Below are 23,770 nucleotides of genomic sequence, written 5' to 3' on the forward strand. Positions count from 1 at the left end.
GGAGCTATCCTCTTCCTGGAAAAAGTTTACCTGGTGCAATTTGGCATATTCCAAAAGCAAAAAATGTGTTTTACAGAAATCGCTTTTGTGCCAGCCCGAGGGACAGGATGTGGCAGGCAGCTGGTGTCCCAGCGTCCAGAGACAGGGGGTGGCAATGGTTCCATCGCAGAGCGGGCAATCACCCCGACTCCCCACGTCACACGAGAGCAGAGTTTTCACAATGGGATCCCAGAGCTCCCGCCAACAGCACGTCCCAGAAAACAAAACCCGGCTTGATCCCATAGCAGCCAGTAAACCAAATCCGATTGGCTTTCGATTACGTTTATCTGGTCCACCAGCCAATCAAACTCTCTTCCGGCCATAGCATGACAGAAATTAGAGCCGGAAAAGACCGATGAGGTCACCTAGTCCAGTCCTAGGCCCGGCTCTGATAGGGAGCGGCCCGGCTATTTAATGAGTGACAGCTCAACACCCCGCTCACACGGCGCTCTTTAGGAGCCGGTTTGAACCTGTTAGCGTGAGGCTGCTGCACTGATATTGCTGGGTGGTTTCACTCTTCTGCTCTCTGCCAGGTAACACTGTTTTGATTGGGAGAAGGGTTAATTAACACAGCCAGCGAGAGGGGGTTGCACTGGTAAACCCAGGGGGGTGAATTGCTCATGCAGAGGAGGGATTTGCTGGCACAGTCGAGGCTGGTGGAAATGCAACGCCCCAGCGCCCCCAATCCAGCTCTGCCAATGCACCTCCGTATTCCTGGGCTCTTCGCGCTCCGAGCGGCTTGCCCCGAGCCGGCTGGCCATGCGGAGTACAAGCGGAGCGTGCGCTGGTGACGCCAGCCTGCGGGGAGGGAGGATGGTTTGTAGGTTCTCTCCATTTGTGATGTGAGTCAGGATTTGAGGTCAGCTGTACTGAGGCACGCTGGCCCATCGGACAGAAGTGGTAATTCTTAGCGCTACTGATCTCTCTCTATAGCCGCATGAAGGCCACTTGGGACAACTTAATTTCCTCCACGGCTGTTACTACCCTGGAGGGTGTGTGTGTGTGTGTGTGTGTGTATTACAAATGTGAGCTGTGCAGTGTAAATGATGGGGCAGGGGGATTATTGCTTGGGAAAATAGCATTTTTTTAAAAGTTTCTTTGCTAAGTGAGCAATTTCTGAGGTGCTGTGCAGTAATGCCTTTATGAACGGGGAGTGTTTTCAAAAGAAACAGATATGTCATTCAGAACTTATTTTTTTTTCTTTTCAGAGGTGCTCAGAGCCATAATGTCATCTGGTCAGAGTGGGATAGGGTGACCAGATAGCAAGGGTGAAAAATTGGGACAGGAGTGTGTGTGGAGGGGAAGGGAGGGGAGAGGAATAGACATCTATATAAGAAAAAGCTGCAAATATCGGGACTGTCCTTATAAAATCAAGACAACTGGTCACCCTAGAGTGGGAGCTGCAGGCAGGACCGTCCTTAGGCATAAGCAACATAGGCAGCTGCGTATGGCACCTGAAAATTTGGGGCACCACTGGGTCTTAGTGTCCACCCTGTTGTTTTCCTATCCCTGTTGTGACCCTTCCTGCAGGCTCCCACAGATGGCTGCTCTAGCCTGGTGAGTCTTCCTTGGGAGGGAATCTAGTAGTTAAAAGTGAAAAAACCTCCAGCCTGCCAGACCTATTAGCACAACATTGAAACTGTGTTAAAGAGACATTCACGGGGTAATAAAGCCATTTAACAGGCATTTGCCAACCCCAAGGTATATACTGACAGGTTTCAGAGTGGTAGTCCTGTTAGTCTGTATCAGCAAAAACAAGGACAAGCCCTTGTGTCACCTCAAAGACAAATTATTTGGGCATAAGCTTTTGTGGACTAGAACCCATTTCATCAGATGTCCACGAAAGCTTATGCCCAAATAAATTTTTATACTGTCAGTTTCTGACTTTACTGACAAAAATAGTTGTGCATTAATGTAATATTTACACAGAACATGTCAGTCTACAGGACCTTAGTTTAAAATTTGCTTTAAAAGTATTTCATTAGTGAGCTGGTGAAGATTATAAAATCACATTTCTAAAAAATGCTTGCATAGAGTTTTAGATGCACAATCATCTTTAGCCTTAAATGTGTGGATCTTCAGACGTACAGTTTTTTAAATAAATCCTTCAAAAGACCTCCCTTATCTAAAATACACATTTTAATTACTATACTTTAAAAAAAAAAAGTGCTTCCAAGTCTTCCTGTGTCCTTTCTGTCCATCCCTTCACCACCTCTCCCCCCACTCCCCACTGAAGAGAGCCCTTAAAGGGACAACAGTCCTTCCCTTCCAGATAGCTGGACAAAGAGTTTCCCTTTCTTTACTTCTGACTATCCGACGAACTAGTTTTAAAAGAACCCTCCAACCTTTAGTAAGACAAAATCCTTGTTATACCTAAAATCTTTGGAAATATATTTTTTTAAAGTTGGTGAAATTTCATAACCATGTGTCTTGTTATGGAGATCACACAAAGTAAATTACTGTTCCCTTTTTCTAAAAGCAATGAACATTGTTATGAAAACACTAAACCTCTCTGATTAAATTAAAAGAATGTCTTTGTTTCAGTGAGTTAAATATGTAGTAATCTGGAACGCTGGCTTAAGGTTTGAGTACATTTAAAATATAAATTCAGTTTAGAAATACTGATTAAGAAAATGTAAAACAGAGAAGAGCTGCATCATGTATTCCATTATATGTAATGTTGTATTCAGCAGGACAGCTGACTCACCCTTACTATGAAGTTTTTGCAAATAAATCTCTGACAAACTTCAGGGCATATCAAAAAAACCTGTGACTGACATTTTTTATTCCCAAATTTTAGTGCTTTTAATTAGGTACTTTCTTCATGTCCATTCTGCATGAGGGAGAGGGCATGGAAGTCTCTGCGGGGAACTGTGACTCTCCGCCACCATGAGGCAGGCCGGGCATCTCATTATCCTTCGCTGTCAAGTTCCTCCTCTCCCCCTCCCCCACCAGGCTGTGAGCTTGGGCTGCCATCCGGCATAGGGGCACCAGTTTAATAATACTGCGTAGGGCCCCATAAATCCTAAGGACGGCCCTGGCTGCAGGTGCTCAGCACCTCTGAAAATTGGGCCTCGAGACAGCATTGTATTCAAGGCTGTGCCAGTCTGAGATGTTGCCATGTACAACAGTTACCTTTCGCTTCATTGTGAGGCACAGCCAAATATGCTGTTCTACGGTAGCCTTCATAAGAACAGCAGAATCAGGCCTAAAGTCCTTTGACTTCAGTGGGACTGGTGTGTGCGTCAGGTCTGAGATTGAAACCTGAGCACTTTGTGATGAGAACATTCTTAACTAATCAAAGTGATGTTGAAAATAGGCTGAAAAGGTGGAGTTGGACATGAAACTATCCATGAATACTTGAAAGGTGCCATATCCAAAGAGGAAAGAATCTATTCGGTGTGGCACTATAGGGTATCAATAACAAGACATTATGAGGGGGGGAGGGGGATTTTCAGTAGATATCAGGAACAATTTTTTTATCAGACTGAGATCATAGGGAAAGTGATGGAAGTGCTATGGCTTGAGTCACTTAAAACCTAACTGAGCAAAGCCCTGGCCCTGTGGACAGGCAAAGGATAAAATTTTTCAAAAGTGTTAAAGTCCTATTCTCGAAAGTGACTTAAGCATTTATGCACCTTGTAAATCTCTGTCTAAGGGGTTAGGTAGGTTTGGGCACCTAACTAACTTATGCAGAAATTTTCAAAGGTGCATGAGTGAGTTGTATGGCCAAATCCACCTAACTCCTTTGATTGAGATTTACAAGATGCCTAACTGCCTAAATCACTTTTGAAAATAGGATTTAGGCTCCCTTTGTTGCTTAGGTACATTTGTTAAATCATCCAAGGTAACATTTTTCAAGTCTGTGGTCCCCCCCCCCGACCCTTCTGACTTTTATGACCGTCAATTCTGAAGCTTTCAAATTCAGCTACTTTTTAAAAAAAATCTTAATTCTGATAAAAGATCATCCAGTTCACTGATGCTGAAAAATGTATAACTTCACTTGTGACAAATGGTAGTGTTCTGTATTTAGATACTAAATATACCTATGTACTTACAGAAATACAAAACTGATCTGAAAGTATTGGAAAAGTCCACTGTGGCTTAATAGAGAATGTGTGTTCTTTTGTGTTTCTATTACTTCCTAGAAGAGATACCATGGCCCTTTTAAAATAAGGGAATAAGGAGAGAACACAGCTTTGGAAAGCTTAAAAATGCAGTTTAATTTTATTTGTTTCAAATAAAGGGCCTGATTCACCTTTGTCCTTCACCTTGTGTTCAGTGTATCTAAAATGCTACCAAATCGGAATGGCAACACTGATGAGCCCATTTGACCCAAATGTGTTCAAATCTCTGCAGTGGGAGGACTGTGCAAAATAAAAAATAAATATAAAAAAAGGGAGATATCTGTCTCCTAGAACTGGAAGGGACCTTGAAAGGTCATCAAGTCCAGTCTCCTGCCTTCACTAGCAGGATCAAGTACTGATTTTTGCCCCAGATCCCTAAATGGCCTCCTCGAGGACTGAGCTCCCAAGCCTGAGTTTAGCAGGCCAATGCTCAAACCACTGACCTATCCCTCTCCCCATGGCAAAATGTTATGTAGGCAAAATCCTGTATTTGTTCATGTAATCAGATAACTGCAGGTGCAGGATGCTTCCTGAGCAAGCGCAATTTCCTGATTTTTCTCTAACCAGTGCAGAGTTTTGTCTCCACTGATGAGTATAAGTACTCTGCAATGCACAAACCATTGACTTTTATTCTGTTTATAGCAACTGGGATATTTTGCATGTGAGTGGTTTCTAAATGAACAGCATGTAGCTGGGCACAGAGGCAGCTGATCTCTTCTTCACTTTCTGTCACTTTTCCCAGCCTTCTTCCCTACAGGTGACACTGCCTACTTCACCCAGGGAGACAGGGTCAGTGTCTCCCAGAGTAGAAGCCAATCAGTAACTTCCATCTCTCTGAACCCACATGTAAGGATGTCAGGGATCTTGCTCTAGAGAGCTAGAGTCATCAATTTCTTGCTCAGCCCCAGCAGGTGGGGTTCAGAGGCTTGGGTTTTGGTTCCTCTTTCTCCTTCACTTCCCATATATCGGTTTCTTCTAATTATGAATTGTTGACTGTTCCTCTGTTATCTTGTCTCTACATTCTATTCCTGCTGCTGTAACTTTGCTTCATTCCATGTTTGCTTCTGATCTATAGTACTGTAACCTCCTGCTCCTGCTCTGCAATGCACCTCTTTTCCCTCATCCCCTGCCTCCAGGCTACAACTACATGACTCCCAAGATCATATTTATTTTCACTGCTCCAGCCACATCACTTCTCTTCTCAAATCCTTCACTAGCTTCTGTTCTTCAGCACTAACTTCAGGCTTCTCAGATCTGAGTCCCCACTCTTGTCACAGCTGTTTAAGTCTAGTGTAACTTCATTGGCTTCACTGTGTGTAGCAGATTGGAACAACAGACATCTCATCTCATCTGTAAGATACAGCTCCATCCTTACATCTATACCCTAATACAACTCTCATCTTGACCTCAATTGCTGCTTAAACTCCTCCACATTTCCTACCGAGCCTCTTCCCCTGGCGCTGGGCTTTGTGCCTTCTACCAGGCTGCCCCCTTCACTTGGACAAACTCCACAAGTCCAACCCACTTCTTCAGTGAAGTCTTTCTACATTGGCAGTATTCCCTTTATTATTGTTGTTTCCTGCCTGTATCATATTTGTCTGTAAGCTCTTCAAGACATAGACTGTGCTGCCTAAACAAGTCTCTGCAGAAGTGTGGTTAGTGGCTTCTTGGAATATCTGGGAGGCAAGCAGATTTCTGTCTTCTAAAGTGCCTGATCTGTATCTCTCACAGCTGGGTGGTGATTCCCAACCCAGGCTGACAGATTCACAGTAGGTCAGCTCAAGCAAGCATGCTAAAATACGAATGTGGATGTTGCGGCACTGGTGAAGGCTTGGGCTAATTACCAAAACTTGGGTCCAGGAGATTATGTGGGACTGAACTTGAGTAGCTAGCCTGAGCTGTAACATCCACAGTGCTATTCTCAGCGCACTGTCTCAAGCGGAGCTTGTGTGGGTCTATCTGCCTGGTCTGGAAGGCAGGCACCCAGCTGCCATGTAGACCTACCCAAAGAGGCAGGGTTGGTGGCTCACTTTGTTGACAGCATTGGCATGACTAGTTGTCGGTGTAGTTCCTTCCTGTGGCAAGACTCTAACTGCCTTTTCTTTTCCTGCAGATAGCTTCATACTGAGGCCATGATGTTCTTTTGACAGCAGCTCAAGTCTCTGTGTCTGGGGGTGTGTGCCAGTGGAATGCATTTGCAATAGTTCAGGTGAGGAATTACTTCCATATGTCACTCTAGTTTTTTTTAAGGTTATTTCAGTATTGTGCTGATACTTAAGGAGACACATTTCCACCACCCCCCCCAAATATAATTACGAGACTAGTGTATATAACTTACTGAAATCCATAGTTATGCCCAAGACGAATTTACTTCTAGGTGGATTCATCTTTTTTTTCCCTCCCCTGCCATCCCTTAGTGACTTGTGTTGGGCTCCCGTGGTGCCCAGTTCAGAACTGACATAAGGGGGTGCAACTTTCTTGCCTTTCTGGTCACATCCGGTCTGAATTTGGACTTGTAAATCAGTTGACCAGTTCCTGTGGATGATACAGTCCTTTGATCTCAACAATAAACGTTCAATATCTAGAAAATGAACCTTCTCATAAAGAGCCCATGGTTTATACAGGTTATAGTGCTATAGGAACTTGCATGGTATCTTGTTGTGGGCAGCATATTTTTAAAGTCTCTGTAGGAGGAGACCACTGAAAGAGAAGCACTTCTTTCCTTTTTCCTCCAGAGGGAGAAATGCTTTGTGGCATTTTTTTCTTAGAACACTAGGCTCTCAAAGAGATGGCTTAATACTGTAAGCATCTTGCTTGCAATTTATGGAGTCACAAGTTTCAGCCCCATCAGGGTTGACTTGAACTTTCTGTAGTACACACCTGATTTCTATGAATTTAGGGGGTGTGTAGAGTAGGACATGTGTCAATGAGAGTCAGAACTAAGTTCTCCTAATTCTTCATGGAGACTAAAGATCTGTGGCCCTTTTTCTGTAAAAGCAGATGTTTTACTCTGTGACCTTCATCTTTTGTTTTCCCCTCCCACTTGTCCATCTGGTTTCCATTCTTTGTTGAAGAGGTCTGCAGGTTTCCTGTAAAATGCTTTGGGACCCTGTGGAAGCCTGCCTGGAGCTGAATGGCCAATGCCAAGAGCTTAACATCAGATAGTGGGTTACTACTGAGGAGCACCTCTCCTGTGGCAGCCTCACCAGCACCCTTCCTGAGAGGGAGCAGGCAAGCAGCCTTCACTGACTTGCTGGCTCCCAACTGGTCAGTGTCTCCTCCTGGCTCTTCTAGTCCCCCACAGCAACTAGTTTTGTTGGTAACCTGGCCTGTGTGGGTTTTCCTTGAGCTGAGAGGTGTCTGGATGCTGATGTATTCAGCTGGGTGCAGAGAGAGCCCGATAGACCCCATTGCAGATGCTTTGGAAACATAAGGTAAAATTGTAAGATCTTTAGGACTGAGACTTTCTTGTTCTGTTTGTACAGCACCTAGCACAGTGAGGTCCTGATCCATGACTGGGGCTTGTATTGCTATAGCAGCTACGAATAGTAACCAAACTGAACTGTGTAGCTGGAAGAAGTGCTTCATGGTACCATTGTGTTATGTCTGTAAACTCTGTTCCATGAGGATGGTTGAGAATTCTAGCACACCGTTCAGTGTGATCGCACTGTTGTAGTCAGCGGCATCAAAACACTGATTCCATTTGGTCATTTAGCCCATCTGAATAGCTGATGATGACTTAGTCTGCAAAGCTGATGTGTTTTGTGCTGTTCAGAAGGCAGTGGAATGCATGGTCCCTGGCCCACACCATTCATAATGTAAGGTCAAAAATGGCTGGAGACTTTTGGGGTTCCCAGCCTGAGAGACTTAGGGGCTGAGCCCCCAAAATTCCAGTCGGTGTTCATGAAAGTTGCAGATGTTCAGCACCTTTGAAAATCAGGTCCCAGGTATCTCAAGCTGGGCACCCACAAATCTATGGCCACTCTGGAAAAATATTAGCTGAACAGCACAATCCATCTCCCACTGAAGATAAGACACCTGTTGATAAGGCAACAGATAAACAAAAAGAAAATGTGCTGTGTTTTGATAGCTTTCCTCTGGATGATGCTGTTAAAATTTAGTAACTCCAAATTTGCCTGATGCTGTACAAGAAATAATAGAATATCAGGGTCGGAAGGGACCTCAGGAGGTCATCTAGTCCAATCCCCTGTTCAAAGCAGGACCAATCCCCAAACAGATTTTTGTCCCAGATCCTAAATGGCTCCTTCAAGGATTGAACTCAACGCTGGGTTTAGCAGGCCAATGCTCAAAATGCGGAAGTGCTGTGGTCCCTGCATGAACATCTTGTAGTCTAATCCGTGAACACAAAGGAAATGCAATTTACTTGGAAATCAAGAGGAAGGAATAACCAGTGTCTTCTGTGGGCTTGCTTGCTTATTTATTTATTTATTTATTTATTTATTTATTTTAAATAGGCTCACTGATTATGTGCATCCTAGAATGGCCTTAAGGTGCTCATCTGCCAAGAATGTGGCTGGATGAGTGGGAGGGGATGATTTTCATGTGTACGTCCACACTACCCGCCGAATTGGCAGATAGCAATCGATCTATTTATCATATCTCGTCTTGACATGATAAATTGATTCCCTGAATGCTCTGCTGTCAACTCCAGAACTCCACTAAAGCAAGAAGCGGAGTTGACGGGGGAAGCCGCAGCCATCGATCCTACGCTGTGAGTATGGGAGGGAAGGTGATCTAAGATGTCAACTTCAGCTATGCTATTCTCGTAGCTGAAGTTGCATATCTTAGATCATTTCTCCCCCCCTCCCAAGTGTGGACCAGGCCTAAGGGGAGTTGTGGACAAAGTTTACTGGAATGGGAGGAGAGTGAACATAGACTGGCATAATGGTCAGAATGAAGATTGTCTGGGGAACTGTAATGGAACACTATCAGGCCTGTAGACCAAGGTTGCACTGTACAAGGACTTGAGGGAAGCCTGGATGTCGGATCTGATTGTATCTCTGCTGCTTTAATTAGTGTAGCAGCATGACCTAAGTGGGCTAAAAATTACAGGTTGGGTGAAAGAAGTGAACACTAAGGGAAGGTGGTGGTCACTTGTTATGTAGTGGGGAGGAAAAGAATGCAGAGGCTAGTAATTATCACAGAGGACACAAAAGAACTTCCTTCAGTGGACACAACACTTAAAGTACATATGACTTAATTTTACCTTACTCTTTAGTGACATACTCATTTCATATCTCTTGTCTAGATGGATCAACATTAAATACTAGACTATAAGTGGAGTGAAGCCAGAATCAAAATGACTAAGTGCAAACTTGTTCTGTTAAGGCATGGGGAAGGAGCCTGGAACAAAGAGAACCGCTTTTGCAGCTGGGTGGATCAGAAGCTGAGCAGCGATGGGATAAAGGAAGCTCGGAACTGTGGGAAACACCTCAAAGCACTAGGTTTTCAGTTTGACCATGTGTTTACATCCATCCTAAGCCGTTCTATTCAGACTGCTTGGCTGGTGTTAGAAGAGATGGGGCAAGAATGGGTTCCCACCCAAAGCTCATGGCGTCTGAACGAACGCCACTACGGTGCACTGATAGGTCTCAACAGAGCCGAAATGGCTCTGAACCATGGTGAAGAGCAAGTGAAAATATGGAGAAGAAGCTATGATGTTACTCCACCTCCCATAACTGAATCTCATCCTTACTACAAAGAGATCTATAATGATCGCAGATATAAATGCTGTGATGTGTCACAGGACAAACTCCCAAAGGCTGAAAGCTTAAAAGAAGTTCTGGAGAGACTCCTTCCCTATTGGAATGAAAAGATAGCACCAGAACTGAAAAGCGGCAAAATGGTCCTCGTATCTGCTCATGGAAACAGCACTAGGGCACTGCTCAAGCATCTGGAAGGTAAAGATCTTCACAATCTTTCTGCTTTAGTAGTAATAGTAACCAGGCTTCTGTTTTGTTTAAAAAGTGGTAGTCTTTGCTGATCCAACCCTGGTTTTGCATTTTGATACATAGAGCCAGTTTTGCCACACTTGCAACTGTACACTGTCTTAAATGGCAAACAACATTTGATCCCATAAGAGAGTTCTTTTGGGAGCTTTAATATCTGTGGTGTCGAAGGACTAAATAATAGGTTGGTCTCTTGAACAAAAATCGGATGGGAGGAAGGCAGTGCAACACAATGTTTGCTTTATTTCTTCATCTTCTAAGTGATTAGATTTACAACAGTGTAAAAAAGGAGGTGTCAAGGTCTTATTCCCACTTTGAACTTTAGTGTCCAGAAAGTGGGGACCTGCATGTACCCCTCTAAGCTTCATTCCTAGCTGAGACCTGATAATGCTGCCACCAACCAAAATATAGTGTTTGGTACACTTTCTGTCCCCTAAAAACCTTCCCTGGGGAGCCCAAGACCCATATCCCTTGGGTCTTAAAACAGAGAAATAAACCATTCCCCCTGCCAGACTTACCCTGAGAAGTACACTGATCCAAACTCCTTGGATCCTATAACAGAGGAATTAACCCCAAACCCCCCCCGCTCCCTCCACCACTCCCTGGTGAGTTCAGACTCAATCCCCTTGTTTTACACAAGGAGAAAAATCAATCAGGTTCTGAAAAGAGAGCTTTTAATTAAAGAGGTTTTTTTTATTTTTTTAATCTCTGTAAAATCAAGATGGAAAATGTTTACAGGGTCTCAGCTTTACATAGGCTGAGGGGAGGGAGTCCCTCTGGTCTAAGTATAAGTTACAGCAAACAGAGGTAAAATATCCTTCCAGCAAAATACACATTTGCAAATAAAGAGAACAAACAAAAAGACTATTCCGCCTTCTAGCTATTACTTACTATTTTGAACTAGAGACTGTTTCAGAAAGATTGGAGAAACCTGGTTGCACGACTGGCTCCTCTTAATCCCAAGAGAGAACAAAGAACAACCCAAAAAGCACAAACAAAGACTTCCCTCCACCAAGATTTGAAAGTATCTTGTCCCCCGATTGGTCCTTTGGTCAGGTGTCAGGCAGGTTCACTGAGCTTCTTAACCCTTTACAGGTAAGACATTAACCCTTAACGATCTGTTTATGACAGGAGGGTAACCAATCCAGCTTCGGCAGAGTTAATAGACACCAATGTGACCAAGATCAGAATCTGGCCCTCTGTTTTGTTTTTCTCCTCTGTCCCCTATTTTACTGCAATGATTGATACAAACAGATTTTATACTGTTTTTCCACTCACCGTATCGTTAAAGTGCCTGGCTATAAGTGTGAGGGGAATACTTATCTGTTACTGTGATGTATATCTTCTTTTAAGAGTAATTGCTCATGACACATCACTGATAAGTCAGTGTTGTATTGACATACTGTGTCGGGTAGATGCTTGTTAAAACATTCATCTGTACATATACTATCCTTTCCCAGTGAACAGCTAAACTTGCATTCCTGGACCTTGCAGAGGTTTACTGATTCCTTTAGGGGCTGAGGAGGTGTGAGCTGGGACAGACCAGGACCAATTTTGGAACAGGCCTTTTTTATACAGACGTGGGTCCAAGTTTAGGTCCTCCAGAAACTATCACAATCCACCTTCCTGTTCAGTTACAGATGTAGGTCCTGGTCACAGAATGACTCAAATTTTTTTTTTAACCATGATTTTGTAATCTGCTAGAGGTGTAGTCACCTCTGCTGGTTGCAAGTAGATAGAAGCACTGTGTTACACTAACTTGTATCATCCGGTCCATGTTTGTGCATGTCTGCACCTAACTGCACTGCCCAATATCACTTTCTTTCTAGGACAGTCTAGGCAAGTATTCTCACCAAAGTGTGCAGAGAACATACACTCCCTGCTCTCTGGATACCATGCTAGGTGTGTTCTGGAAAGTACTTCACAGAGCTGGGAAGAAGATTGCCAAACCAGTTATACTCACATGGTATGGATGTCTTGTGCCCACAAAAAAAGTGCACTGAATCAGTTAGTTACAGGAAAACAGCCATGTGCCAGCCAAACCCACTGGCAAGGGGGATATACTGCTAGGTGAGCACAGTTCCTGCGTAACTTTTAACCACACTGTATGCAGACACAAACTGTGTTCAGAGCCAGCTATGTCAGTGATTAACCCTGCAGACTATAGAGTGAGTTTGTAACCAGAGTCTGTCCTGCACCAACTGGATCTTGGTACAGGTGTAGAAGGAGAGTTAGATCTGGTTACAGCTCCCTGATTATGAAGCTAAAACTGTCCAATCCTCAGCATAAGTTACATTAGCCTAGGGACTGCTGTAAGCATAAATCAGATGTGTATGGTCCATAAGGCACCATATGTACTACAGCAGAGAAATAACACAGCCGAGCAGAGTTGCACCCTTCTGGTCACACCCCAACATGCCACTTTCTTTTCTGATCTAATACTCAATCTATACTTGAACAAAACTCCCATTGAAGTTAAATGTGGCCATGGAGGAGGACTTGCCCTCTGAGGTGCTGACCCTTTCCTGAAAGGTGTTGAGCCCCTTGTTCTCACTGGCTGGAGTCTTGCCTGAGTAGATCCTGATTCTGCTGTCTTTTTAAGTCGCGGATGAATTTGTGTGGCCCAACAATTTTGAGTGGCCACTGTCTTTGGGTGACCAACTTGGGATATCTTGGACCTGACTCTTTTCAGAGGTTCCAAACACCTGTGGTTCCCATTAACTCAGCTGGAGTTGTGGGTTCTTGGCACGTCTGAAAATCAGGCTCACGATGTCTGAACCTAGGTATTAAAAATCTGTGGCTGCTTCTGAATGTTTTGGTTATATTGACTGCTTTATCTTTTGAGACTCCAGCTGAATATACCTTGATTTTAAGCCAAGAGGCTTTGAACGGAAGTAAGTACTAAAAGATTTTCCTTTCTTAGGTTAAGACAGGTAAAATAAGTTAATCATTTTAGAGAAACTTTCAGCAAAAGACTTTCCTAAAGAGGTTTCGCTGACTCAAACGTGTCTCTCTTTCCTTTTTAAAAAAAAAACAAACAAACACAGCTGCTTCTAAATCCAGGCCAAGTAGTTCCTTGGACATGAGCATTGCCCTCATTATGGTTAATTACAACAAAGCTTGAAAGGCTCAGGCTTGCTAACTACATTACAAAAAAACCTGCTCTGGAGCGGCAGACTTTCCTGGCTGACAAGGCTTAGCTGGATGTGTTGAGATTTCCATGGAAGATGGCTTTTTAAAAGCCAACAGCCAAGCAATTCTGCTGAAAACAATATTTAACACAGATTGGGGGAGACACTCCCTCTCCTTTCTCTCCCCCCCTGCATTTGGAGGTGAAACAAACCCCTGCACAGAGAGATGATTAGTGTTTAATGATGCATAATTCCTCAGCACAGGAGTGAATTTCATCCAAACTAAATTGTTTAAAAGCTCTCATTTCTACAGCATCAACTCTTCAATAACTCCTTCAGGCCCAATTTTATCCTCAGTGCAATTCTCCTGAAGTCAGTGACAGATAAATATGGCTCTGTGATTTGTGTGATCCTGCCCATTAATGCAAAGTGGGATATAAAATTGTCCTCCAAGAGCATGTGCTGTTTTTGCCCTGGTCAGGTAATCTGTGATAGTGGTAGATTCCTTTAGAACTACTTAAGGGAGATTTCCTGATGCTCTTGGTGCAGCTAGGTGTCGGCTCCCACTGAATGTCAGTAAGTCTTGGGTGTCCAACTTCTATTTATGCTTTTGAAAATCTTCCCCCTTAAATTCCTTTTTCCCTCTCTGTTTTGTGCTTGCTGGTTGAAGCTTCTTGCAGCACCCTGGCTGCCTGTAACTGTGTATATCTACATTGTGGTTTTGAGAAGGAGGGGTGGGGGGAATAAAAATAGAAATTAATGAAAAGGACATACAGCGTGACCCGATCACATGCATTTAAGGGCCAGAGATGGTGATGCTAAGATTTTAGTAGCAGTACAGCAGTCTGACTTCAAAGGCTGGATTCCCTTCATTGCTTAAGTGTGAAGCTGGGGTGCACACAGGAGAGCCCCTTAAATACTTCTGCAAAGGAACCTGCTGCATTTTTCCTGGCAACTGGGGCTTCAGACTTTGAGGACCTTCTCTAAGAGCCCCCACCATGGAAACGCTCCCAGGTGTAGTGCTCACTACTGTGAGTAGTCTTACAATATAATTTCAAGGGGACAACTTGCAGAGGGGCTTGTGGAAAAGAGACTGCAGCCCCAGGCTGTTAACTTTGCCGTGCAAGCCTTACATAAGGAACCTTCTACATCCCTTCCCAGCGGATGCTCTTTCCTCCCTGTGGGCTCACTGAGTGCTCCTTCTGGATACAGGTGCTGCAGGACCAATTGAGTTTCCCTTCCGTGTGGTTGAGAGGGGAGAGCCATGTATGCTTCTGGGAGGTACTTTTCTCTTTGCTCTCCACTGAAATGCAGCCTCCTCTGGTGTAAAAAGTCGCTGTTTAACAGTATTGTACAATTGCCAGGATAGGCAATGAAGAAAAATACTGTATCCTGTTGAAACTGCAGGCATGACACAAAGCAGGCTGGGTTGCCCACTGTCAGACTGGGTAGGAAAATCAAGCTCTTGGGCTGGGCTATCACCAAGAGAGGACAACAACTTACCAGAGTCTGAAGCAGTGCTTCTCATTTGGCAGGCAGGCAGCGTAGCACCTCCCTTTGTCGTCTTCTATGCTCAGGACACGATGCTAATGAGGCTGACGTATGTGTGAGAAGGGCACATGTGCAGGGAATGATCTGTGTGTGAACCCTGGCATGACAGTGTTGGAGGCTAACAAGTGAGCCAGCCCTCTGATCACTTAGGGTATGTCTACACAGCAAAGAAAAACCCAGGGCTGGCCCATGCCAGCCAGCTCAGGCTTACAGCAGTCAGGGACTGTTTCATTGCTGTGTAGACTTCCAGCTCAGGCTTGAGCCTGGGCTCTAGGACTTGGCGGAATGGGAGGGGCCCAGAACTTGGGCTTTAGACTTCTGGGCTCAGGCTACACAGCAATGGGACAGCCACACAGCCTGAGCGCCTTGAGCCTGAATTTGCTGGCATGAGCTAGTGGTGGGTTCTTATTTGCTATGTAAATGTACCCTTAGGCACCATAAGTTCCTCTGGAGAAAGCTAATTAATCACATTCCCCAATCAGTCTGGGGACTGATTAACCAATTAACTATCAGCTGAATGGGAGGTGGAAGGAGATGACTGGGATAGGAGAGCTCAGTATGCTCTGAGATCCCAAGGGAGGAAATTTGTTTCTCCACCTCTGTAGGAAAGGGTGAGAAACCACTGTAAATACTTTCCTGCACAAGATGTATTCAGGTTGGTGAGACAATAAATGTGAAGGTGCTATGCACTGGAGAGTGAGTGGTTTCTAAGCATCAGAGGGTGAGGACCGAGCATGCTTTCTTACACTTGGCTCTGGGCCCCTCCCTGGCTAGTTTATAATTGTCATTGTTGGTCAATGGCGGATTGAGACTGCTTAGTTTGGCCTGCAGGAGAAAATTTTAGAGGCAGAATATAGTTTCCTTAGAGGATTTTGCCAGGACCTTGGCTTAACACCTCACCATGTGCTGGTACTATGATGGGTTCTTTGACCACCATATGTGGTCAAGACATCAATGTCACGGTTCATCTGAAAGGTAGCACTGCTATCCCAGCACAATGATGGCTTGGAGGGAAGACATGACCCTATTAAAAAAAAAAATCTTATGGGTGACAGGAGTGAGAGACCTATTTCTAATACTCCTGAGGGAATTTTGCGCCACTGCACATGCACAGAATTTGTCCCCTGCAGATTTCTTTGCTTCCCTGCAGAAAAATGACTTTTTGACAGGGAAGCAAAGGGAAGACATGTGAGTGGTTATGCAACCCTCCCCAGCAGTATGTTTCAGGTGCCCAGGGCAGCTGGCAGAGAGGTAAATCACCGGGGGGGCAGGAGGTGGACTAGAGAAGACCTGTCTGGTGGCTCCTACCCTGTGCTGGGCTCAGCTGCTAGTCCCGGCTGGGCTGGAAAGGGTAGGACTTCCTCTTCCCCTGTACGGCATGTGGGGCTGTGTCAGACCCATGCCCAGATTTCTCCCCCGGCTCTAGGAGGAGCAAACTCTCCCTCCTCCCCCCCCCCCCCAGCTTCCTGCCCGCATTGCTCCTTGAGCTGCAGCGGGAGGGATCCCTGTACAGGGAGCTGCTCCCTCTTCCACCCAACCCTCATGCATCCAGACCCCCTCATACCCAGACTATTCTGCCGAGCCTTACTCCCCTCACTGCACCCAGAGCCACCCCCCCAACAAGCCCCACTCTCCCAGCATCTGGACCCCCTGCAAAGTCCCATAATGGTTGCACCCAGAACCCCCCTAACAAGCCCCTGTGTACCTAGATTCCCTCTCTACCCAGATCCCCCACCGAGCCTCCTGTACCCAGATTGTCCCACACAGAACCTTCTCGCCTCACACCTTGATCCCCCCCCACACTAAGCCCTTCCACACTTGGATCCTGCTGGGCTGAGCCTGCCTGCTCATACGTGGTGCACCTGGCACAGATGGGCAGGGCCCTGAGGTATGTCTTTGCTCTGGCTGGGGGTTGGGTGCAGCTTTACTGCTGAGTCTGTGTCCTGGCGGTGTGGGGAAAGCTGCACAGTGATCTCCTACCTCTGTGTGGCCTGTGCTCCCCAGTGCCATACTGGAACATCCACACTTATTTGACAAATACAATTTGCAGAATTTTAAAATATTTTATGCAGAATTTTTAATTTTTTGGCACGGAATGCCCTCATGAGTGTTCTATGTAATTTACCACATTAATGTAAATATGTCCTTTATTTTGCCTCCTCAGTTTCACTAAAGCAATCTGAGTACTGTAAAGATTAGTAGCCAGATTCTGCTGCTATACCTATGTAAATCCAGACTTTTTAATGGAGTTCTCTGTAGGGGGCCAGATTTGGATCTTAATTACACATTGGAATCTCATTTAATAATCTAAACATCCTTGGCCAAATTCTGCACAAGCCATTAATGGTGTTGCAACTGTGTGCAGGCTGTCAGGGAATTTGATTAGTACTGTGCAAAATACTGTACATTCTGTCTGAAGAATCATGTCCCGAAGATACAGTTTGGGTGCAAGGACTGCTTAATTGGGGCAGATATTTGGTGTGGCTTGTGTTTTGTTTTGCTGTAACCATAGAGATGGAAGGAAAGGAAAAGCTTGTAAACAGTAAGACAATGACCTCATAGGGGTTCTGAAATACATAGGTTGCTTATTAAAAGCAGATGAGACAAGCTGGACTGACTCTTGAAAATGAGTCACTTTAGAAAGCCAGTGCAATCAGATGCCCATCTACAATATTTTCTTAAACAGAAATGTTTCAGAGCAGTAATTTGTATGGGTTACCCATTAAACAAAAGTTAGTGCAACTCCTGTTCCAATAGTGATTTCTGTTTATCCAGCAAGTGCTGTGTCCTTGTTCCCTTGCGGAGGGAATCCTCAGATGCTGCAATTACATCACTCTGACAACACAAGGTTGCCTAAAGGGTCTGGACCAGAGGCTGGAATCTGGCTCCAGGGGTGTCCTTAAGCCTGCAGAGTGACATGTACTACAAAGGGGTATATATCTTATAGGAACAAACCTCAAACAAAGGTTTATTTCTAGGACATTGAAGGAGGATAATGGCATAAGAAACCTTTAACACTTGTGCAGTCCAGTGGGTTTCAGTGGATCAAATTTGGTAGCATAAATGTGCTTGGAAATTAGTTCTGATACAACATTGCAATAACTTCAGACCTTCTCTTTACAAAGTAAGGATTACTTACTTCACCTGCTCCTGAAATGGGTGCTGCCATCACTGAGGTGGAATGTGGTATCTGTTAAACAGGTACCAAAAACATCACACCACTGTGGGACAGGAAGTAGAAAATAGAATGCCCACTTGCAACTTCAGGAGAATTTTAGGTAGGCAGAATGCAAATATTTGGGTTAGACTCTCCCCAAGACACATGTGCTGTATTGTAGGGATGTAAATACCATTAAAGTTAACCGTTTAAGCAATTATATTTTAAATGCTTAACAGATTAAAGGGCCGGCTGGAGCTGCTCGGGCCAGCTGGCGTGGGGGTTAAGGGTTAAGGTCGGTTAACTGGTAAGACTAATGCTTTCTGGTTAACATTTTACATCTCTAATTTGCAAATGACCATGAGTAGGCAAAACTTTACTCTTAAGACTCCTGAAAGACCACATCTCTAGTAATACTGTACCCACTAACACTATGCTGGGACGCTGGCTTGGTATTAACTCTGAGGAATGAGTCCTACCTACTGAATCATAAGTATTGTTTCCTGCAGCACCTAGATATTCTTGGAGGGCCAGTGTTCAACTACTGACCTTATCTTACCCTGCTTAGATGGGGGGAGAGAGGATGGGATCTCAACATGGACTGGTATGGATGCAGAAGTGCAGTGAAAGGTCACTTGGCTTGTGTTACTGTGTGTGAAGTAACTGGATAGCAGCTTTAGCTGACACTTATGCTAGTCAAGTGGCACGTTTCCAGTGTCCTGATTGCTGTTCAATGTCTTAGCCAGGCTGGCTGGCTGGAAGTGCTCTTGGATTTTCTATGCAGTTTTCAGCATGCAACTGAAATGGATGCCCAATGTGCTTAATAAATATCTTTATTCTGAGTAAAAGGCTCCCATGTGCAAATACTCTCATTGTGGTAAAAGTAACCAAGCAGGTGTGAAGCACCTCTCTTGGATTTCTTCCTTCACCTCTCATCTTTGGCTGTGATCTTGTCGGGTGGCACATAATCTAAACAGTCTGGGCATTTCTTAGGCTGTGGAGTAGACATAGCTTCTGTCAGCAAAACTTGTGTCCACTCGTGTGAATATTCCACCCACCTGAGTGTTGCAAGTTACACCAACATAAGCACTTGGGTGCACAGGGAAAGCTGCTCCTGCTGACATAGCTTTTGCTGCTTGCTGGAGGTGGGCTTTTTATGTCAATGAGAGCTCCCGTCAGCATAGTGTGTCTTCACCAGATGTGCTGTAGCTGTATCAGTACTGAATAATGGCTGAATTTTGGAGCGGGGGACACAGCAATTCCTCACTTGTAGAAGGCCAAATTCTCCATGTTTGTAAGGAAGTCAGTTAATCTGCACATGTTTATAATCTATAAACCAAATTCACCCCAATGTAAAGTGCTTAAGGATCCTTTAGCATGAGTGCCATGTGAATTTTTGAAATCATTAGCATTACAAACACACATCCTTGAATACAAGACACATGTCCTACAGCCTTTATTTAAATGAAGAGTACAGCAGCCCAGAGTTGTAGAATTACTATGCAGAAAGTTTATTGACTTAAGAGTATGCTCTTGGAATATAGTAGTCTCTTTTGAGGTCCTTGGAGCTGTTGTTATAGGATAGTGAGTGAAGCTGTCAAACTTTGGTGCTTGCATTTTGCAAGGATTTATGTGAACATCTCTCCAGCTGCATATGTCCTCCTGAATTTTGGGGTTTAAACCCAAATCAGTCATTTGCAGCAATAGTCTTGCTTCAGTTCACACTGAAACCACAATGAGATTTGCTCATGAGATCTGTGAACTTTACTTTTTGTTTAGCTTTTTTTAATTAAAGGAGTGTACAGTTGTGAAGCGATATAATTATCCTGTTAGGATTAATCTGCCATCCTGTTCCCATGGTCAAAGGAATTTTATTGTTTAACTGCTCTGAAAGTCTCTCAAACAATGGAGAGCTTTAAATGAAGTTAAACCTTTTATTAAAGCAACTGATCAAGTTGTGATCAGTGTTTTTCTTGCACTCATGGTAACAGTGCTGCTATGAATGTCGTGATTGTTTATATGTTGGTCATTCCCTTCCACTTAATGGGAAAATCATTTGTCGATTTATACCCCTTTGCCTCTGTGAGAACTGTCTGTTTTCTTAGCTGCTCACCTGTACTTTGCCTCTTGTCCCTTTGTCCATTTGGCATGTTAGTCTGTTTAGAAAGTTGGTTGTGTTTATTTTCTGAACTTGTATTACTTCAGGCTACCTAGCTTTCCAATTACAATCTGCTTCTGTAACCCCCTTTCCTAAAGGGGATCCAAGACATTATCATCAACTTTCTCTCTTGCACAGATGTTTGTGGGGTGGAAACCTATGTGTAGACATGGGGCAAAATTTTCACAAGTACGTATACGATTACTTATTCATATAGGAGCCAAAGGCTATGCCTACACTTGAAGCTGAAGGTGCAAATTTCCAGCTCTAAAAATAGCATAAAACAACTAGTCCCTTCAACTGCTCACCCAGCAGTGGCTGCACTCTGTTTTTAATGCACTAGCTTGAGCAGAGCTAGTGTGGGTATGTCTCCAGGAGTTGGAATTTACACCTTCCAGCTCAAAAGTGTAGACACTGAAAGTCAAGGGGACTTAGGCTCCAAAATCACTCAGATGCTTTTGAAAATTTTACTCATTATGTAGAAGCAACCCACAATGACTCTCTGACTACATTTAAATACTGGTTTTGAGCTATCTGTTTGGTATGTGTGGGCCCGTGTATGTTTTGGGAAGGACTGATTGAGGGTTTATTCTAGTGATTTATGTGACCAGTACAATACAGCTTTATTGTGTAGTCTGTCTTATAGAATATCAATCCCCAAAATGCTTCAGAATTAAAAACAGGTGGACTTCAATAAAGGTAGGAGAGAGAAATGGCCATCTTTTGTAGAGTCAACCAGGTAGAAAGAGAGAGGGGAGAACTGCTCCAGATGGTGGCAGCTGCAGAAAAGACCCATCACTGATTGTCTGTGGCAATCTGCACAGACACAGGGAGACAGAAATAACTCTCCCTTTATTCTAGCAATTTTCTCACTGTTGATCTGGTGGCAGTGGGAGCAGTAATGGTGGGTGGGCACAAGTGTTCTTACTACCATGTTGTCTAGGTCTGGCACAAAAGTCTGCACCTGGCGTACACTAAAGTTAGGATGACCCAGCTACAGTGCTCAGGGTGTGACCACTCTCCCCCTCCCCCCACCCGATGGATGTAGTTAAGCTGACCTAACTCCAGGTATAGACAACACTAGGTCAACAGAAGAATTCTTCCATAGGCCTAGCTACTGCCTCTCAGGGAGGTGGATTACCTTTGCTGGTGGGAGAATCCCTCCCCTTGATGTTGTTAGTTTCTACACCGAACCACTGCAGTGGCACTGGTGCAGCTATGCTGCTGTAGCGTTTCAAGAGTAGACAAGCCCTGGTACTGGTAGCACTGTATCAGTGGAGGCCAAGGGTATGGCTACAGCTGCACTGCTATCACTCCTACACTAGCACTTTACAGCGCTGCAACTTTCGCGCTCAGGGGTGTGAAAAAACAAGATACAGTGCTGTAAAGCCTCAGTGTAATCAGTGCTGACGCTCCAGCGCTGCAAGCAACACCCATAAGGGATGTGGTTTACGTGCAGCGCTGGGAGAGCTCTCTCCCAGCGCTGGCGCTCTGACTACACTCACACTTCAAAGCGCTGCCGTGGCAGCGCTTTGAAATTTCAAGTGTAGCCATACCCATACCAGCAGTGCTTACTGGAGGGGTTCTCCCATCAGCATAGATAATCTGTCTCTCTGAGAGGCAGTAGTTAGGTTGATGGAAGAATTTTTCTGTCAGTATAGTGCTGTCTGAGGTGGGGTGGGGTGTCTGCTTGGGGTGTGGATTTTTCACAGTCCTGGGACCTATGCCACTGTAAGGTCCCAGTGTAGGTCTGCCCTAATAGCAGGAGAAATAAACCTTGTCTATAAAGACAGACTTAAGAGAGAAGCTGGAGCATTCAGGGTTTTAAAAACAGGGAGGGTAATCTTGAATTGTCCCTTTGAAAGGACTGACAAATTGGTTGTGTGGCAGAGGTTGTTTCATACTGCAGTCATGCCTTTGGGCACCAATTAAAGATCAGTGCCCTGCCCTGCTATGCACTGTGCAGACATGCTGTGGAAGGTAGGGGAGGGAAGTCCCTGCCCAAAACAGTCTCCTTCAAGAAAGATGTGTGTTCTGCTGGCAGATTTTCTTCCCTGCCTCACTTATGTGGCCCAAAGGGAGAAGAAACTGGTTTCATTTCCTCTGCTGGGAATTCCCCCATTGACATCTCTGATGGGTTGGATCACAGAAACCCTCCTGGGAGCTGCCACCGGTGTGTCAAGACTACCTCTGCTCCTGTTTTCCCTGCCAGCTCAGGACTCCAGCACCCTGTCTTGCTGAGCCAGACACTCCCATCTGCTCCAACAAAGACACAGGGTCTGAATTACTTGCCCCAAAGCTGCAGGTTTACCTGAAAACAGCTAACAGAACTGTGCTTGTCTTTAGCACTCAGATGCCCAACTTCCAATGGGGTCTAAACCCAAATAAATCCGTTTTATCCTGTAGAAAGCTTATGCAGGGTAAACTCCATAAATTGTTCGCCCTCTGACACTGATAGGGGAGCAAACAACTGTGCATCTCTAAGTATTAATACATACTCGAGTTAATTAATAAGTAAAAAGTAATTTTATTTAATACAGAAAGTTAGGATTTAAGTGGTTCCAAGTAATAACAGACAGAACAAAGTAAGTCACCAAGCAAAATAAAACAAAACGTGCAAATCTATGTCTAATTAAACTAAATACAGGTAATCTCACTCTGAGATACTTCAGTAAGTTTTGTGGGTTTTTTTGAGGGTTTTTTTCCCCTCAGACTGGACACCCACCAGGCCTGGGCACAATTACTTCCCATGGTACAGCTCTTGTTCCAGCTCAGGTGGTAGCTAGGGTATTCTTCATGATGGTACTCTTCTGCCTTTGTTCTCTTCTACCCCTTTATATATCTTTTGCATAAGGTGGGAATCCTTTTGTCCCTCTGAGTTCCCACCCCCTCCTCAACTGAAAGACACCAGGTTAAAGATGGATTCCAGTTCAGGTGACATGATCACATCACTGCAAGATTTCATTACCCACGTGCCAGCACACAGGTATACAGGAAGACTTACAGGTAAAACTGCCATTTGCAGACAGTGGTTCTAGTTAATGGGAGTCATCAAGATTCCAAACCACCATTAATGGCCCACACTTTACATAATTACAATAGGCCCTCAGTTATACTTCATATTTCTAGTTTCAGATACAAAAGTGGTACATTTATACAAATAGGATGATTACACTCAGTAGATAAGCTTGGTAGTGATATCTTACAAGAGACCCCTTTTGCATGAAGCATATCTCAGTTACATATATTCACTTATTCTTATAAAACCATATAGACTGCACAATGTCACAACATCCTGTTCAGGTCAGCCAAAACTGCAAACCAGCATGTTACTGCTCTGCCTCAATATGAGTGTTCTTTGGGGCTGCTAAGCTACGTATCAGCTCCCCAACGCACCAGCTTGTCTGCCTTGCCTAGCAAATTCTTCAGGATGCTGCCAGTCCACACCTTGCCTTGCAGGTAACAATCAGTGAACCCAAGTTCCCCAGAGCCGTCTCTCTGCAATGTCCAGTCCCTCTCCCTAGACACTCACAAGAAGGTATTGCATTTATTGCCTCCAAAGAGGGCCCATCAGCCTGTCGGGTGAGCTGGAGACATACACTGAAGTGAAGTGCAACAGCACCGTGAGAGGGCTTTGT

At 44.5% G+C, this 23,770-nt stretch overlaps 1 protein-coding gene across 7 annotated transcripts in view; it reads left to right on the plus strand.

Annotated features, from left to right (window-relative positions):
• Window positions 1-522: 522 nt before the first annotated feature.
• The window catches only part of BPGM (bisphosphoglycerate mutase), a 28,721-nt gene continuing 5,473 nt past the window's right edge, over window positions 523-23,770 (plus strand). For 4 of the 7 annotated variants that reach the window (XR_007776509.1, XR_007776510.1, XM_050969528.1 and 1 more), the window contains exons 1-3: window positions 523-572; window positions 6,280-6,375; window positions 9,436-10,087. Coding sequence is in view for 2 of the 7 variants with exons in the window: in XM_050969528.1 (XP_050825485.1) it covers window positions 9,487-10,087 (601 nt within the window). In the remaining 5 variants the exon portion in view is untranslated. Of the gene's footprint in view, window positions 573-6,279; window positions 6,376-7,240; window positions 7,434-7,484; window positions 7,601-9,435; window positions 10,088-23,770 lie in introns of those variants that run through there. The other 3 variants (XR_007776511.1, XR_007776517.1, XR_007776512.1) reach the window with 3 other exon arrangements.

The sequence above is a fragment of the Gopherus flavomarginatus genome, chromosome 1, assembly GCF_025201925.1.
Source record: "Gopherus flavomarginatus isolate rGopFla2 chromosome 1, rGopFla2.mat.asm, whole genome shotgun sequence".
Lineage (NCBI taxonomy): Eukaryota > Metazoa > Chordata > Testudines > Testudinidae > Gopherus > Gopherus flavomarginatus.